At 44.0% G+C, this 17,761-nt stretch overlaps 2 protein-coding genes across 7 annotated transcripts; one reads left to right on the top strand and one right to left on the bottom strand.

Moving 5' to 3' along the window:
- The first annotated feature begins 2,810 nt into the window (after positions 1-2,810).
- On the top strand, positions 2,811-11,761 carry LOC131887080 (ubiquitin carboxyl-terminal hydrolase 32-like). 4 transcript variants are annotated; one of them, XM_059235578.1, is made up of 15 exons: positions 2,811-3,228; positions 4,268-4,630; positions 4,702-4,826; positions 4,899-7,245; positions 7,319-7,470; positions 7,570-7,714; positions 7,889-7,959; positions 8,023-8,088; positions 8,483-8,770; positions 8,843-9,030; positions 9,104-9,311; positions 9,379-9,570; positions 9,997-10,527; positions 10,818-10,910; positions 11,071-11,761. In XM_059235578.1, the coding sequence occupies exons 1-15, from the start codon at positions 3,171-3,173 to the stop codon at positions 11,242-11,244; spliced, it is 5,001 nt and encodes a 1,666-aa protein (XP_059091561.1). In that variant the 5' UTR covers positions 2,811-3,170; the 3' UTR covers positions 11,245-11,761. The 4 variants fall into 4 exon arrangements, with proteins under 4 accessions (XP_059091561.1, XP_059091562.1, XP_059091560.1 ...); XM_059235579.1 differs by lacking the exon at positions 8,023-8,088; XM_059235577.1 differs by having other exon boundaries at positions 7,889-8,088.
- LOC131887091 (probable mitochondrial glutathione transporter SLC25A40) lies at positions 9,996-15,160 on the bottom strand. Of its 3 annotated transcripts, XM_059235595.1 has the most exons (4): positions 15,145-15,160; positions 14,853-14,917; positions 12,869-13,269; positions 9,996-12,795 (listed from the first exon to the last, which is right to left on the bottom strand). In XM_059235595.1, the coding sequence occupies exons 3-4, from the start codon at positions 13,022-13,024 to the stop codon at positions 11,884-11,886; spliced, it is 1,068 nt and encodes a 355-aa protein (XP_059091578.1). In that variant the 5' UTR covers positions 13,025-13,269; positions 14,853-14,917; positions 15,145-15,160; the 3' UTR covers positions 9,996-11,883. The 3 variants fall into 3 exon arrangements, with proteins under 3 accessions (XP_059091578.1, XP_059091575.1, XP_059091576.1); XM_059235592.1 differs by lacking the exons at positions 14,853-14,917; positions 15,145-15,160 and adding an exon at positions 14,658-14,846; XM_059235593.1 differs by lacking the exons at positions 14,853-14,917; positions 15,145-15,160 and adding an exon at positions 13,348-13,508.
- Positions 15,161-17,761: the final 2,601 nt, after the last annotated feature.

Here is a 17,761-nt window from a genome sequence, read left to right as displayed (position 1 = left end):
TCGTACCATTTTTTAAGCTTTCTCTCAGATGACACGTGGAAGGTGTGATATATTTTTTTGCATTCCTAAGTGGAATTGAATTTGTTTAATCGTTTCATTGCTCTTAGATAACTATGCTATCATCGTACTTTTCCGGGAGTTCTCCAAAACAATATCATCAACATATTTACAATTTGTTGCTCTGATGGCCTAATACCTTTTCATCCTATTAGACAGTAGGTAATCCTTGTAAACTCCTACTTCTAGGAATACGATTTTCTTACAAATCAAAAAACATATGTTTATTGATAAACACGCATTTGAAGCGGATGTTTTTAACAAATCGATTTTCCTTTTAATTGGTAAACGTTGATGAAGGAGTTCATCTGTAACTGGCAACTAGCACCTGGACTCTCTGATAAAGGGACAAAATCAATGAGATGAAGCAACAACGTCATCATATTGTTTTAATTTTGTTTCATGTTGAGGGAAGGAATTGATTCAGCATATTCAATGATAAACTTTCTTAAGTTTCTGAACATTTAGACAAAAATAAACTTGCCACTGTCTTAATTGAGCCATACGATAGAAGAAGTGCCCTTTAACCTTTATCAGGCTTCCACAAGATTCACACTTTGCCTACCATTTTCCAACTTCTCTGTGAAAAATGTACCATGAAATTGGGTGAGTGAAGGTATTAAGGTGCCATTTTTTTCATATTCAGTTGCTCAATTTTCTCAATCACGCCAAAACATATTTCTTTTAGTTAGGACATGTGGGGTTGTGCTGTTATGTTAGACTAGTCTCATTGCTTTTCCGTGCTTTTGGAATGTTTTAGAATAAATTTCAAAAGTTGCTCCTCTTTGGCTTAATGTATGACTTTTTGGTTATACTAATTGGTGCTCCATAAAGTTGACAAATAGTGGTGAGTTAGAATTTTGACAAAAAAAAATATTTGATGAACGAACTACATATTTTTTGACAAAACAAATAGAGGGAAAAGACAAAAAAAAAGACAGTGAACCCTTTAAAATCTTATGTTTCAAGCATTTTTTCGTCATTTCAGAATAAGATCCATGTGCTTTGAGCTTGATGCTTACATAGCTATTAATTCAATTGCGGGGACAATCTTTTGCGTGGAGTTTATAAAAGTGAGGCGTGAAGAAAGTTGACCCTTGACTGCGTTTGCTATTTCATGCCGATTTGGTATCATGCCATGATTGAATCCCGTTTGAGGATTGAAGTAGGGCTGGTGATGGGGTGAGTCCTGAACTTCACTGCACTCAAGTTGAACAGAAAGACTCATGTTGATAAAAACTCGCCCCAACACTACTCCTACTTCCATCCTCAAACCGGGTTCAATCTTGGTTTTCCGTCCTAGTGTAAAGCCGGCCTAAGCCTATTGACTTGTCAAACTCAAGAATTTCTCAGTATGATGACTAACGCCTCACGAAACCTCTAAAAGTTGTGAAGGCCAATGTGCGGACCCTTGTACGACCCAAAACCCAAAACAAGTACGAGAAATAAATCGTCGGAACAAGGTTCCGTGAGACACATTTTAAGTCATTGCGACATTCTTAAGTTTGACAAGTCATTGACAAATACATTTATCTTTCCTCATTCTGATTTCTGGCCCTCAACATTGCCCAATGTGGCTGCCCTTCTCGTTGTCTGATGTGTTCTTCAAAATATTTCTACGCCATTCGCCTTGTCAATGGGTCCCTCGCTCTTTTCCTATCGCTCTCCAGCGCTCCCGCTCGCTCCCTCTCTTGTCATGAAAGAACGTAGTGACCTAGTCAAGGGTTGCTCGTCATGATTACCAGTTTGCCTTACCAGAGGCCAGATTTGATAAATCTGGCATACTCAAGCTAAATACACTTTAACTGCGACTGATAATATAAAACAAGACAGGAATTTTAAGTCGGATTGGTCTGATGGCCCACATTGAGCAGAGAAGAGAGCTCTGCTAATACTTCTTGTCCTCTATTCTGTGAGCACTCAATCTCAAATGTTTTAGATTGGACATTATTTCCAAAAAAAAAATCGTATTGAGCTAAAACAAATCTGCACATTAGGTGAAGAACTGGCTTGCCAATCGGGCAAAATTGGCCGAGATTTTTCTGCATATTATTTTGAATCTGCAAATTTTCTATTCTACATACTATGTCAAAATTTAGGGGTGTCTGTTTGAAATGAAACACAGATGTATTTAGAGTTGGCTGAGTTTAACCATTAAGGCGTAAAAGGTCATGCTATGATCAAAAATGACAAATATATTTGCATCAGAATCGCTCAAGCACAATTCCAAGAAACTTGATAGCAATGTGATATCTTGTCTTTTTTTCAAGCCAAGAATACTTTTTCATGCCAACAACATTGTGATTGGGAGTTTCATATGCGACTGCCACATTTAAAATTTTTACTGATGCAAAATCAAATCTGGGCAAGTGGTGTAACTTTTCCATTTCCGTATTGATTAGCATGAAAAACCAAATCAAGCATTTTAATCCTTTTGAACTCGTCAGTAGCCAGTTTATCTGTCACTTTTTCTGACAATTCAAGGACCTTCTAGGCAATCTCATTATTCAAACGCACCATTTCTAATTGCCAATTCTGGCCTGCCCTAACACTTCACGGGCTGTCACACAACTTGCCCAAGAAAATCCCCTCAACCCATCAAATCTGGACATTACACTGAACTAATGGCACTCATTTTCAGAATCTCTACCCTGAACTAGCCTCGTTAAACGACGTCCCGGCCCATTCTGACCTCCGAGCCCGTTGCAAATCTGGCAAGCCTGATTGTATGATGTTCTCGTTGCTATTTACTACTACTAGTAGTACAACAGTCTCTATTTAATCTCATGTAGTACGTGACTTTGACTCGCTGGACTCAGTGCCTCAATCAACGTCAAGCGATTAACAGATGACGGACGGACGGACTTGTGAAGTGATTCCATGAGGAGCCCTACGACGAATCCCTCATCCATCGACTCGGATTGCCCCTGAGCTGATCCCTGTGTGGCCTCTCACCATTGCAACGGCGAGGCCCGCCGTGTCAGTGGGGCAGGTCGTATGGTCCGTTGACACACCCCTGAAGCACGCTTTCGGGCCAGGATTGGCTACTCTTCACAACGAGTCAGTCAGTCAGGCAGCTAGCCAGCCAGCCAACTTGTTATCTGTGAGAGATAATGGGCGGGAAAGAGTCGAAGGCGTTTCCGATCACCTCGGATGAAGCCTTAAAGCGAGGTAGACCATCAAATCCGGGACCCGCCCCAAAATCCGACCCATGCATGAATTAAAGTCGATGGTAGCCGTAACCTAACCTCAGACGATATTTATGACCCTGGCACTCGATATCTCAATCTCGTCTTAACCTAATTTGGCCCCAATCTTCAAAACTATCACGGCCCACTGATTGAAAGAGAAGAACGTCATCTTTAATTCGATTGGTTTGTAGGTCGTCTTCGTCTAGATTGAAAATGTCTACTCTGAAGGATCAGATTGACTAGAAAACCCAAGCCAGAGATCTTCGCCATGCCGAGAAAGTTATGCTCAAGTTCAGTTTAATAAGGCCGGCTCTGTGTCTATATGTGACTTTGATGCCAGTCGTTTTCGATTGTCCACTCAGTTAGGAGGTAGGTAGGTAGGCGAGAGGCTTGAGAAGAAATAATGACGTCCATGGCAATGGAATCTTAGGAAGGCTGAATCGACTCTGGGGTGACTGGGGCTCGTTCATCCGGCTCTGTTAAGGCCAAGAATACGACCGGATGATTAACTTGACGTGAGGCTGCACACGCACATTCATTAAGCACATTAGTCGAACCTCAATCACCAACGCCTGCTCTGTAAGTCGAGGAACGGATCCCTCGACTATCACAAAGATTATCAATATCATTCCATTCCAATAGCAGCCTGCCCATCGAATGTCATGGGTTGCTAAAGATGGCCAATGTTTTTATATTCGTCCAGAATACGGTCATGATGGCGTCATGCAACATTGTTTTGGGGGGAGGGGGATTATAAGTAATAGCAGTAAGCTTTTATTACGACTCATAATCATGTTAACGAGGATGAAATATAAAGATAGTTGCATAAACGTCTACCAGGTAGGCTTGAAACAATTTAAGGGTCAACCCGATAAAGCTGATGATTGCTATAGGTCGCTTTAATTATTTTGGACTTGAGTCACCCGTTCGAGGTAACACAAATATTCATCCCATGGATATCGCATTTCACGTGATTACCGGTTCATGATTCAACTTGATCCGAGTGTTTGTTCTTCTAGTTTCAGAGTCTGAACGCCGTCGTTTGCAGGATGCCTTTCGGCGGCTCGCCACCAATAACGGCCAATTGGCCGCCGTTTCCTTGTCGGCGGGTGGTTACGCCGGCCCGGGTTCGTTGTCCCGCGCCACTTTTGTGCGCGAAGTCTTGGGTGAAGGCGTGCCCCCCATCTTGGCCGACCGTATTTTTGCGTTGTGCGGCGGTGGCGTGGGCAACGGCTCGGGAGGGTCGGCTTACGGGGGTTTGGGGGGCATGTCGGCCCAAAATTCCTCGGCCATGTCCGCCTCCACCCGAGGGCTTAACTTTCGTGAAGTGTTGAGTGTGCTGGTTTTGATCACCCGTGGCACGGCGGACGAGAAGATGAAGTGTAAGTTATTCCTTGGACACCCCTTTTTTTCTTGCCAGTCGTTATTTTCATGGTTCGAATGTTGATTGCAGTCCTGTTTGGCGTGTTGGCCTCTGATAGCAATAATACTCACATCGATCGAAGCGACCTGATCCGATTTCTCCGGGAATGTGACCCCGCCGCGTCTTTGGACGAATTAGCTTCCTTATTTGCGGAGGTATTCTTCCTCGTTTACTTGTTGAAACAGGTTCATTTTTTGTCATGGACATCGTGCGGTTTTTCCTTCTAGGGCGACAAGGTGAATTATGACAAGTTCTCCACTTGGCTTTCGGAGCGTCCACGAGCTTGTAGCGTGAGTGAGTGGCTACTCGTGCCCAATATGCATTTAAACCTGGTCAATAAGTTGGACACGCCCACATTCTATCAAACTCTGGCTGGCGTGACTCACCTGGAAGAGCAAGAGATCGTCGAGCTGGAAAAACGCTTCTGGACCATGGCTGGAAATTCGGCCTCTGGTCAAATCGACCTCCAAACGATCCGACCTCTGGTTTCGCCTCCGTTGCCCCATATTCTCGTGAGCTCGTTCTTCTCGGCCTTTGATGAGAACCTTGATGGGCACATCGACTTCAAAGAGCTCTCGTGCGGCGTGTCTGCGGCTTGTCGTGGTCCCGAAATGGAACGGCAAAAGTTTTGCTTCAAGATCTTCGACACGGATCGTGATGGCGTGCTCAATGAAAACGAAATGCGGATCATGTGCGAGTGCTTGGTACATGTAAGGAATCAGAACGCTAGCACGTTCGCGCCGCTCAAGCCCGACATTGGACAAATGATTAGTGACATTCTCGAGCGACATGATCCCAAGGGATCACGAACGCTCAGTGTGCAAGAGTTCCTCGTTTGGACCGTGAACAATCCGTATCCAGAGGAGTTCTCACGGTTAATCTTTCAAATATGTCATATTGTCTTGGGCTTGAGGCCTTTGTCGAGGTCTGACGAGCGCGATATTGTCAAAGGATGGCTCGAACGCGAGGAAAAAGCCCCCTTGAATGTGGGCACCATTTGGCACCTCATCAACATGGATTGGTGGAACCATTGGAACGCGTATGTGAGCAATAGCCAAGAGGTCCGACCCCCGGTCGCCACCAATGCATCCCAAACACCCAACGGCGATGCGGGCGTGGCGACTAGCAAAAGGTCCGGCAAGAAGAGCTTGGACTCCACATTGGCCATGGATAGCAATTCCGGTGTGATTGGCACCAGTTATCAGCAATTGAACGAAAATGGAACTTCGTCAGAAGGCACACCCTCACTTTCGCCCTATCCCTCGCGAAAAACCTCGGCCGCTCTCACAGTGCACACCAAAGCTCGCCCTGGATTGATCGATAACACCCCGTTAGTGCAAAGCAATCACTCGCGAATCACGAGCCTGACGGCCGAAGGAGGTAAATTGAAAACCAGTGTCAAATTAGTACGTGGCAAAGACTTTGAACTCATTCCCGAACGCCTTTGGAGAGCTTTGGTTCTTTGGTACGGGGGATCTCCTTCTTTGCCTCGTCAAGTGATCCGGAATAAGAAGGGCGAGGTCGAGTTAGAGCTGAACCCGTTGAGTGTCAAGCTTCTCAAACATCAAGTAATCACTCGACCTTCCAATGTGTCTTCAGTGGTGGCCGGGTACAGTGCGGCTGCGGCCACCATTTCAGCTACGACTAATGGAACAAGCTACGGGTCGAACTTGCCCTCAACTACTCGACGGTATCACGCCTACCAAGCCGCTTTCAGCCGCAGAACCACGATCAAACAGATTTCGGAATTCCTGTCCACCCGCCTTCACCTCAAGCTCGACGACATGCGGCTATGGCAATACAAAGACGATACTCAGATGAATTTATTGGAGGACGAGAACTGCACCTTGGAGGACGCCGGACTCAAAGATGAGGGGAGTCTCTTGGTGGAAGTTCGGTCCCGGGACGGAACCTGGCCCGAGGAGATCACATCCCTCTGCAATAACAACTCCGATCGACGGGCTTCGGTGCTGAGCACCAATCTTAATGTGCGGGGCGTGACCGGCCTGACCAACTTGGGCAATACGTGCTATATGAACACGGCTTTGCAGTGCGTGTTCAATACGAAAATACTCGCCGAATACTTCAGTCGAAATTGTCACCTCTACGAGCTCAATCGGACCAATCCGCTCGGCATGAAAGGTCACGTGGCCAAACGCTTCGGTGATCTGATCAAGGACGTTTGGACCGTGGAAAACAAGGCCATTGCGCCATTTAAGCTCCGTGGTACCATCGCCAAATATCAACCTCATTTTGGTAGTGCCCAACAACAGGATGCCCAAGAGTTGCTCTCGTTTCTCTTGGATGGACTTCACGAGGACCTGAATCGGGTAACGGACAAGCCCTATGTAGAATTAAAAGACAGCGATGGGCGGGCCGATCTAGAAGTGGCTGCTGAGGCCTGGGAGAATCACGTTATTCGAAACCGATCGATTGTGGTGGATCTGTTCCATGGACAATTCAAATCCAAGGTCACGTGTAAGGTCTGCGGTCATGAAAGCGTTCGCTTCGATCCCTTCACATTCTTAACGTTACCCCTGCCCATGGAGAGCTCGATCCACTTGGAAGTGATTGGTAATGAAAACTGAGAAATCCCCCTGAGCGATGAAGCATCACATTCGTTAACTCTTTTCAAATGTTTTTTTAGTGATAAAGCAAGATGGAAGCGTTCCTATCAAATATGGCTTGACGTTGAACATGGAATCACGATACTCGAGTGTTCGTCCTCATTTGAGCGAACTCTGTGGTATCCCACCTCAGAATCTGATCCTCGTTGACATTGTCCAATGCCAATTCAGGGTAAGGAGAAGAGCTATCATTAAGTTCTCTGACCTTTTAAGGATATACCAGCTCATAACGTGATGTTCCTTTGGGGCTTTTTTTCTGCTCCGTATTTAGGCCATTCCAGCTGAAGAGCAAAAACTCAAAGGCATGAACAAGTCTTGCATTTACGCCTATGAATTCCACTCGACCATGAATACCACCAAAAGTGCTCGGAATGAGCAGCAGAGCTTCTCCGAGATCCAACGAAACGTGCAATCACGTAAGTCCGAGAGTCGTCCTCCCATAATGATGATTTCGCGCCAAGAACTAGCAAAAAAATGCTGCCTGGAAAGGGTAGCCAAGGAGCGGCAAGACTCGACATTGACATTTGTTTCAACGTGTACTTTTCAAACCCTTCTCGAAATGAATGTGTCTCCTTTGTTTTCTTGAATAGCTACCAAAAAACAACATCTGACCAACGGAGAGACAACGATATCAACCAATGGGAAACCTAAGCCCAATGAGGTAAGTACTAAGACAGCTCCAAAACCGACCAAGTCAACGCAATCTGCCTCCGGAGCTATACAGGGTTCGGATGGAATGAAAACGACTTCTTCTCAATGGATTTGTGGAGGGATCGCGGGGTGCTTCAAGGTATCATTACCGCATCCAAGTTCTAAATACGTAAATAATGCAATGGGAGGGGAAACAACCCCAAATCAGTATTGACTGTCTTTCAATGTAATCGTGGGATATTATTCATTTTCCGTGTGCAAACCGTTTCAATCAAAAAAGAAATCGGTCATATGATTCTGTGAAAGCTCAAATTGCCAGTAACCCAACTTTCGTCCTACTTTCTGTGTCTACTTTGTTCCTGCTACGAAATTATACTTCAATGATCTGGATGACAGGTAATACGTCTTGAGTGCATGTGATCCTTCCGAAGTCCGAAATTCTAACCGCATGATGGTGTTGGGCGTAACACGAGCCAACCAGGCCAAAAGTTCTAGTCAATCAAAAAAACGATTTGATCTATTTTCATGTCCAGCATTCCAAGAAAACAAGTGAATCTGAATCGGAGACGAATGCCAATCCCGTGGGACCATCGGCCTCAAAGACCCTCCCAACAGACAGTTCGAGTCATGAGACAACTCATATATCTCCTCTCAAATCTTCGAATGCTTCTGCTCCTTCTGGAGCCGTCATTCATTCCAGACAAGGAAGCTCGTCCTCTTCCTCCGGCAGCTCGGTTGAAAATGGAATCTCGGATTCCACCACCCTCACCGACATTGGAGATTGCCAGCAAGGGGTTTTGGTGGCCTTGCACCGAAAAATGGTGACACGCGATGGAAAAAAAGTGTCTTCCAAGATCCAGGGGGCATTCTAATCGTTTTCGATTTCTTTTCAGATGCCTCAAGAGATCTACTTCTTGTCCATGGAAAAATATCGTCCCATGTTGTTTGGCATTCCCTTAATCGTTCCTTGTAACGAAACCACCACCTTGCAAGATCTCTATAAATCCGTTTGGACGCAAGTCTCGCGTCTGGTATCGCCATTACCCCCTAGGGACTCCTCCACTAACCATGCAACTGATTGGTAATTGAAAAAAAACGGTCACGAAACGTGATAGGAAAAGGTCCTTTTCATTTTGAATTGATCCCATTTCCAGTGATGATAGCCTTCGTTACGAGTATCCCTTCAACCTAAAAACCGTCACCAAAGATGGCTCGTGGTGCTCACGGTGCTCTTGGCAGCTCTATTGTCGTGGGTGTCCCCTGCCATGCTCAGCTGAACCATTCCAGTTTTCATCCTCAAATCTGGCCATTGATTGGGATCAGACCGCCTTACATCTTCGTTATTTGTCAGCTCAAGAAAAGGTGAGAAGGATCATTTGAGTTCAAACAAGGCACTTGGCGATTGACCTTCTTAATGTTCCCCTTCCAGTCATTCAAAGAGGATCCCAGTGTGGGCGAATCCTTGAGGGCGGCTACCGAATCCATCACCTTGAAAAAATGCCTCGAAGCCTTCACTCGTGAGGAGGAATTGGGCGAGGATGAAAAGTACTATTGCTCTATTTGCAAGACACATCAACTCGCTATTAAGAAATTTCAATTGTGGCGGCTGCCTCCGATATTGGTAAGTGTGAATCGGCAATAGATGACGAATAGTGGCAGTTTTGAATACCTTTTATGCTAAAATTTCACATTTGTAGGGTTTGATACCATAGATGCCTATTAATTTATTTTTTGGGCATTAATAGCCAGGTTAGTTTTGCCGACAAAAAGCCATTATCCAGATTGATTCCAATAAAACGTCAAAGAGGAATGAAAATTGAAACCAATGACAAGAGGAGGAAATAATAGATTTTTACAATGTTTTATTAGCCAAGTTACTTCTCTTCGATTCAGACCACTTTTTTTCTGTACCAATGTTTACTTGATTTAAGTTCAAAGTTACCGTTTATACACACTTTTCCAAGTCAATTTTTACATGCCAAGTTTTTTGCAAACGAAGTTGTGACATAAAACAGATGTCAATAAATAAATGTGTTCTTGTCCACAGATTGTCCACTTCAAGCGGTTTCACTTTGTCAATGGCCGGTGGATCAAATCCCATAAAATCGTGGACTTTCCCATCAAAGACTTCGATCCCACGCCCTTTCTGGCCGCTGTCCCAGGAACCACGGTTCAACGCTATCGAGCTCTACGTTCGGGTGCCAAACCAATAGCTCATGGAACAATTGCCGAGCTAAGTGAACCCAATTCATTGGAGACGATCACGCAACCACTCCACGAGATCAACATCCAGGATGATGACGAAGACGGAGACGAGGAGGAAGTGTTTGGACACGAGAATCACAACCCTCCTCCCATGTGCAACGGAGGTGTGGAAGATGGTCAGAAGCCAGATACCAGGCCCATGGTGTCGCATCCGATGAATGGCGAGGACCCGATTGCTCGACGGAAACGAATGGAATCTACGTCGTTGCTCACTCATACCATCAAAGATGACCAATTGGAAGATTTTCATCAACACAAATTGGTTGAAGGGCACAATCCGTTGGAGATCAATTATAAACTCTATTCAATGGTGGTAAGTTGAAGTTCTGATTTAATGAGAGTTGTCGAGGAAAGCCAATAGAAAGTGTGTCATTTGAAACATCTTTTTTATTACTTTGAAGTTAAGGATTGCCTAGAATGAGTAATTTCTTTTTCCGGTTGAACGATGTAAAAAGGCAATCTTTAATTGATGATAAAAAACCTAAAGGAAATGTTTTGATCAAACGTTGTCGCAAAAGAATGGAAAATGAATCAAAGGAAATCGTCAAACTCCCGAATCTGAAAAATTGAAGATCTTTTTTTTCATTATTATTTTTCATTTAGTCTCACTCGGGTGTGTTGGCCGGAGGTCATTACGTGTCCTATGGAAAGCATAATGACGGCAAATGGTACCTGCAAAATGACAGTGCCTGCAAGGTAAGTCCACAAGAATTGCTCTCTCGTTTCTGTTTGCCTCTTCCACTTGTTACGTTAAAATGAAAAAAAAAATTAGTGTTATCCATCAACTTGGTGAATTTCGCTCAAACTTGCTTCTCAATGTCCCGTCTTCATTCTGCTCTCTGCTTGGATTTCACAGCCAATCAACGAGGACCAAATGGACAAATCAACGGCCTACTTGCTCTTCTATGAGCGGGAAGGCCTCTGCAAAGAGGCTTATCTGCCCAAAGTCGAAGGGAAGAGTTTGCCGGACATTCGAGATCTTGACGAGGAACTCGAGACAGATTTCAAGAAGAACTGCTCGGTTATGTAAGTCTCCAACATTGCATTGAAAGCTCAATATCCGAGTGCGCAATGCTTGGGCGGCCTGATATGTATTTGAGAATCACCCAGGATCAAATGTCTCTCTCCCCTACTCGACGTATTTGGCAGACCAGAAAACGACCCAAAATTATGGAGGAGCCAACTTAAAGATATCTCTGACACGGATTCATTCACCGTAAGAGGGCATTATAATTGAATAACCAGTATATTCATTTGCAAACACCGTCAAAACCCCATTTAAAGTAGAAAGCAATGTTACTATGGTTATTTACTGCTAGTCGGAATACCATCTTAATAACCATATACTACCGCTCTGTAGAAGGAGCACGTGCAAAAAGAAGACAAAGAACACATACAAAATGTCAATAGGAACCTAAATGAACTTGAGCTACTATATAATTTATCCTCCGCAGTACCTTCATTGTCATATCACATACCGAATTCATTTGTCATTCAAAAAATCTTAGAAATAAAAACAAATCGTTACCATGTTTGAATTCAATGAACGTACACTTGGGTTCCCTGAAAGAATGCTCTATTTCGATGGCGACAACGTACAAAAGTAAGACTGTCTCATACCATGACATCACTGAGAGTAAGAAGCCGTATTCAGTTTCACTTACTGGATTCACTGGGCTTTGAGTTCATTGTGATGGGCGAAGAATCGCTTGCAATATTCATAACTAGAAATCATGATGGCGCATGCTGGAGCTACTTTCAATACGCGGGGCGCAAGGCCGGTAAATAATCCGCGCACGCCCTGCTGACTCACGATCTCTCTGGCTGTGCCGAGCGATGTCTTTTTCTTTTGGGCCTTGCCAGTCAGCTCATGCTCACCCATTTCCAACTGATGGCGAGTTTTGATCACATCCATGGGCAGCGTAAGCGCACTTGCTGTTGAGCCTGCCAGGGCGCCAGAGATGAACGCAGCCCCAAAGGCTTGATCCCGACTAATAAGATGGCCTCTAATGTATTCATAAAAGGGCCAATACAAGGCTGAGAAAGGCACATCACGGTAAAGTGTAGCCCCATATCCCTTCCAAAGGCCCCGAGGGCCTTCAGAACGTACGGTACTCACTATAGCCTCTCTGATCTGCCAGAGGGCCATTCGGCGAGATTGCATTTTAGTGCGAATCAGTTCCAAGGGGCTGACCACGGTGACGGCAAAAACGCGGGCTATTGCGCCAGAGCTCAGAGGAACGGTCGTTTCTGGGTCTAGTGCCGGCGCATGCGCCAAGAACGCCAACTTGATGCGCTCATACGTGGTGAAATAAATGACGGTGGTGGGCACAGCAGAAATGAGAGTGGGACTGAGTCCACTCCACAAAGAGGAAACCCCTTCCACTTTTCCAATTTTGACCAGGGCATCGAGAGTACCTGTGAAATATTTGGGCCGGTTGTACCACCGGCAATTGCAGATCTCTTCCCGCGTATGAAGAGCAGTGGGCGGGGGAGCATCGCCATTGACGCGCGCATACAGATGGTCGGTAATGCCGTTACTGTACAAGAAACACTTCCGACTGAACACCATATCTTGAGCCTGGAAATCCACGGGAAATGATTTTTGGTAAAGATGATGAAAATCCTTGACGCTCTACGAGTGACGTGCTTACCTGCAATCGAATCTTGACCACGTCCAAAGGCGTCATGAAGAGGGAAACCAATAAGGCCCCCGCACAGGAAGACATCATTTGCTGAGCGGGCGTGACCTTGAGGGCCTCGTTGATTTGAGCCTCGGCGGGTGCGGGTTTACTTTCAGTGGTAATCATGATGTCACAACTACTCCTAGTTCTACAACTGCTACTTGTTGGGTGATATGATCGACCTTGTTGAAGTTTTATTGATTGGTTGGGGTCACCGTCGGGGGACCCGGTTCACGAGTCGAGGGCTCTTCCTTCAAGAGACGCTCAAATGTGCTTTGTTGGGCCAAGCGATCCAAGTTTTGGGTTTGTTTCATGTTTCGGCGCTGCAGATCGCGGACGATTCCCTGATGTAAGGCATTGCGATCACGCTCCTAAAAGAATAAAGCCCATTCATGAAATGATCGTTTTCATTGATCCGTCATAAGTTGTCAGAAGCCAGGGGTTCACACCAGTGAAGATGACTTAACGGCCGTTTCTTTGGCCTTCAACCCATTTCGTACGGTGGAGGCTGAGAAGAGATAGGAACTCGTTGTGATTTGGGTGCACACTTAATACTATACTGCTATTCTCATCAAGACATCCAGAGTACTCGGGGTCGATTGGTGTTCATGACTTCAAAGTGGCTACGACTCGCACTAAAGTTAGAAACGGTTCACCTTTCAAACCAACCACCCAATCTTTCAATCAACTATAAGTGGACATTATGTACACGCAGTTTTTCTTCACTATCTAATCTAGTTGGCACATGATTTTCAATTAGCGCTGTGTCGTTGCTTGGTTGGCCAATCAACTTAAGCGAAACTGAGCCCTTATTCATCGGGCTGGCCAGGTTAGTGTCCCACAGTGTTGGAGATCTAACCTTTTCGTTTTACCTGGTCGAGGCCAATCTTCGAGATTTCCGGGCATTCCTGGATGTTTGAGAAAATTCTGTATTGAGCAAAAGCTATAGAAGCAGATATCTTTTAATAGGTTTATCCACGGACTTCTAGAAAAGTGGACAGCGAACAGAAGCAAAAATTTCTTATCTCCCAAACCGTTTTTTTCCCAAATAAGTAATTCATACGACCACAATATCTGGTTGAATAGATGAACTTTGCCAAATTTGAGCCCAAAACTATGCTTGGGGAACTTGGGAGATAAGTCCAAAGTTATGTCGTAAATACCAGATAAAATTCGATTTTTGGGCTCCTCTTGGTCAACTACAACAGCTTTTGACAACATAAGTTCGGAAAGAGCTACTTAACAAGTAAGTGATATAAAAATGCTCTAGTTTTAATTGAAAAGATCTACGTTTCTTATTTTATTACCTATGACCAAGAGCAGGCTGATTTGGTGCAAAGCTCGTCACAGTCCATAAATGTAGAAGTTCGTGGTTTATCACAGTAGTCTTCACTTTTGGGTCCATTTCAGTCCTCATCAAACCACCCCTTACTAAAACAACTAGATCTGGACAAACAATATTGTGACCTGGACCACTTTTTATTCTTCTCACATGTGTGAACTAATCTTATGTAAAACTGGGATCAGTAATTCCCATAGATGCATTCAGATTTGCAATGCTTTTACCTTGGGTTCGTTTCTGAAAAAAAAAATCTTTCAAAATCTTATGGTTAGTACTTAGTGGTGACTGAAATGTCTCCAAAACAGAACTCCATCATGCCTCTTGGTCAACTCAAAATGTTGATCTACCCAATAACAACGTCCATAGAGGTATGTGAGTGCATGAGTGGTGCTCTCTGATTAATCCCATCCTCATCACCTGTGTCGCATGAATATAATAAATCCCGAAGGCCGTGCCCAAAGTCGTCACACCCAGAGTGATTCGCGAAGCCAGGGACATGCTCTCGTTGTCCAAGGTTCAAGGGATCGATCAATCACGGACTAGCCCAATCCCAAGATTAACGTGAGCATGGCCTTAGTAACGAGCAGGAGCAAAAGAGGATTTGGTTCTCACTTTGATCAATGGTAACGTTGGTCTGGTTATGAAATCCAAGTTACCGTCAGTCAATACAGGCCATGCTTTTGTTGATGTTGACATGGGGTAAACGTTATTCTCCACCGATTAGTTGGCGGTGCTACTTTTTTAAATCTTATTCTGACCTAATCAAACCTAATCGAACCTTACCTAAACTAACCCAACCTAACCTAACACGATATTAATAACCCTTAAAATCTCTATCTAGACATTTTGACATTTTGCCACAAATTTAAAAATGAGCACCGCCAACTAATCGGTGGAGAATAACGTTTATCAGTTGACATGTCGTCATAGGTCAGGGTCACAGATTCACACAGAGCCGTCTTTCTTGGGCAGTCTTGGCCACATCTTTCAAGGATAATAGACCTGGTCCGGCGTATTCGAGTTCAATTTCATGTTTAACCCATTTTTATCCACATTAATTCCCAACTCCCACGAATGATCCGATCAATCTTGGAAGATAACACTCGGCAGTAGAATTAAGGGTGACTGGGAATACGGCTCGTGCAAGTTTGCACCAGTGCTGCCAGATGTGGGTTTAGCCCGCCAGATATTGCTACTTCTGGCATTTTTAGAATCGTATGGCGGGGAGATTTTCTTTTGGCGGGGAAGATAAATGTGGCGGTTTTCTGACGTTTTTTAACTTTGTGCGGGGGGAAAATTTTCAACACTTTGACGGATAGGTTGATTTAGGTGGGTTAGTGGCGTTTTTAACTGACTTTAGGCGTTTTTTGACCCAAGTATCAAAGGGATTGGCTTATCTTTCCAAAGCTTTGAGGATGTTATGCAAGTTGTGCCTTGGCAATTTTATCTCATCGCACTTTCAGTTTCATACTTCAGAGCAATTGATGAATTTACAGCACAATTTTGGGCGCAAATTGACGCGTTTGAATTGTGAATCATGCATCACTTGAATGATCATCAATTCATCTCTCTAGGAATAACATAGCTATGTGTTTAGTGCAAATAGAGTACATACGTTACTGTTTCCATAGAGATTTTCAAGGTTTTCAAGTTGGTGTTTTCAACTTCAGAGGCAATCATAGTCTTCACGTTTGCTTTGTCAATAAATGCATAAGATGCGGCACAATTTTGGACAAAACGGCAATGTATTTTTCCACTGGAATCAAGGTGCGGCCAAAGAAAAACAAATTTTCACTTGTTTCACCATTACCAAACTGTCCCCATTCTGTTCCCCCTCTGTCGAAAAACCAAACCATAGACAAACATGCAGGGCCACTATGAAAGCTTTCAGAGTTGAAAAACTTTTTCTGTCATAGATTCTAAGATGCTTGAAGGTGGACTATGATTTTCGGCAGATGCCACGTCATTCACATTTTATTATGTGATGAAAATGTTCAAACAGTACACCTCTTCATCCACTAAAAATTATGAACCATAGTTTTGATTTATAAGATGTATTGTTTCAAAGAAGTTGAATTGTGAAGTCCACAGAGTAGGGTAAAATATCTCCAACTCTGCTAATTTACGCTCAGCAATCTTAAAATACCTGGTTATAGTAGTCATTGGTGACAGCAAATCCTGTGTGTGACTCAAATAGTTAACGCAAGGCCAGGAAATTCAACTCATGCAGAAAAGCATCTGATTGTACATTGAAGTGCCCTAGAATACAAAGAGAATATCTGGCGTTTTTCTGGCGTTGTTTAAAAATATATATTTGGCGGTGAATGTCTTGAATTGGCGGTTTTGGAGGGGTCATCTGGCGTTTTTAGCCTGTTGCCACCTGGCAGCACTGCTTTTTTTTTGCGGACTTCCTTACCGGTACCGGGATTGGAATCCCAGCAGTTCAAGACGAGAAGATCATTCATTTTACTTGACTTAGACCTTTATTTATATGTATTATTTGATCGACCAACGAATTAGAATTGGCTGATCTGGCTAATCCTTGAATATAAGATTGATCCGGAATTTTAGTCAAAAACTTATCCAAGTCTGACTTAAATCCTGCTATTGGATCAACGCCTACATAAGCCCTACGAATATTTGAGGGCAGCAAATTGAACAAAGAAGGAGCCCGAGAAAGAAGAGAGTTGGACTTCATTGTTTTAACTAGCCTGGATTCTCGAGGGCTTGAAGGTGCTCTCAAAACGCACATTAAGCCTCTGCAGTCACTACAATTGACCCTAAATCCTGGTTGGGACAAAGCTCATGAATGCTTTTAAAAACGTACAATATCAAATACCTTCGTACCTTCTCTGAATACTGTACAACCCCAATCTTTCTAACCTCTCCCAGTACGAGAGCTCTCTCATATCCTCAATGTTCTTAGTAAAGATCTTTGGCCTGCTCAAGCTTTTGCAAACCTGCTGAACTAATTGGAGCCCAACATTTCTTGAAAATAATGAAGTCCTTCCTCCTAGCCAGCATGGGTTCGAGAGCACATTTGTAACATAGTTACCCAACTAATTGAGCATTTAGAGCAAGTAATTGAGGTACTGGAAAGACACGAGTCAATTGATGTTGTCTACCTTGATTTTGCCAAGGCCTTTAATAAGTAGATCATGGCCTTTTCTTTATAGACTTCATGACATTGGGTTCCAAGGCAAGGTTGTCAATTGGAAAAGAAGCTTCATTCAGGATGGGAAGCAAATTGTTACGGTCAAGGGATCCCTTATTGACGTACATGATGTCAAGTCTGATGTTCCCCAGGGCTCCATCTTAGGGGATCCTCCTTTTATAATATTCATTGCCCCTCTTCAAAACTTAGTATTACTGCTAGTCTCTCTTCTTATGCTGACGATACAAAGTTAGTTTCTGTGAGAATGGCCAAGATTCCAGTAGCCTTGCAAAGGACCTTGAAAGAATCTACTCTTGGGTAACTGAGAGTAACATGGCCCTGAACGGAATGAAATTCCGCTCATGGA

Source organism: Tigriopus californicus, chromosome 9, assembly GCF_007210705.1.
Source record: "Tigriopus californicus strain San Diego chromosome 9, Tcal_SD_v2.1, whole genome shotgun sequence".
Classification (NCBI taxonomy): domain Eukaryota; kingdom Metazoa; phylum Arthropoda; class Copepoda; order Harpacticoida; family Harpacticidae; genus Tigriopus; species Tigriopus californicus.
Note: the sequence above shows the minus strand (reverse complement) of the source record. Positions and strands in the feature narration are given on the sequence as shown.

What these genes read in the sequence shown, in the direction of transcription:
- LOC131887080 (XM_059235576.1), top strand. Translation starts at nt 3,171, where the DNA reads ATGGGCGGGAAAGAGTCGAAGGCGTTTCCGATCACCTCGGATGAAGCC. An exon ending in GGATGAAGCCTTAAAGCGAG is followed by an intron (nt 3,229 to 4,267) that starts GTAGACCATCAA and finishes TTGTTCTTCTAG; the next exon opens with TTTCAGAGTCTGAACGCCGT. An exon ending in TAGCTTCCTTATTTGCGGAG is followed by an intron (nt 4,827 to 4,898) that starts GTATTCTTCCTC and finishes TTTTCCTTCTAG; the next exon opens with GGCGACAAGGTGAATTATGA.
- LOC131887091 (XM_059235595.1), bottom strand. Translation starts at nt 13,024, where the DNA reads ATGATTACCACTGAAAGTAAACCCGCACCCGCCGAGGCTCAAATCAAC. An exon ending in TGGTCAAGATTCGATTGCAG is followed by an intron (nt 12,796 to 12,868) that starts GTAAGCACGTCA and finishes GTGGATTTCCAG; the next exon opens with GCTCAAGATATGGTGTTCAG.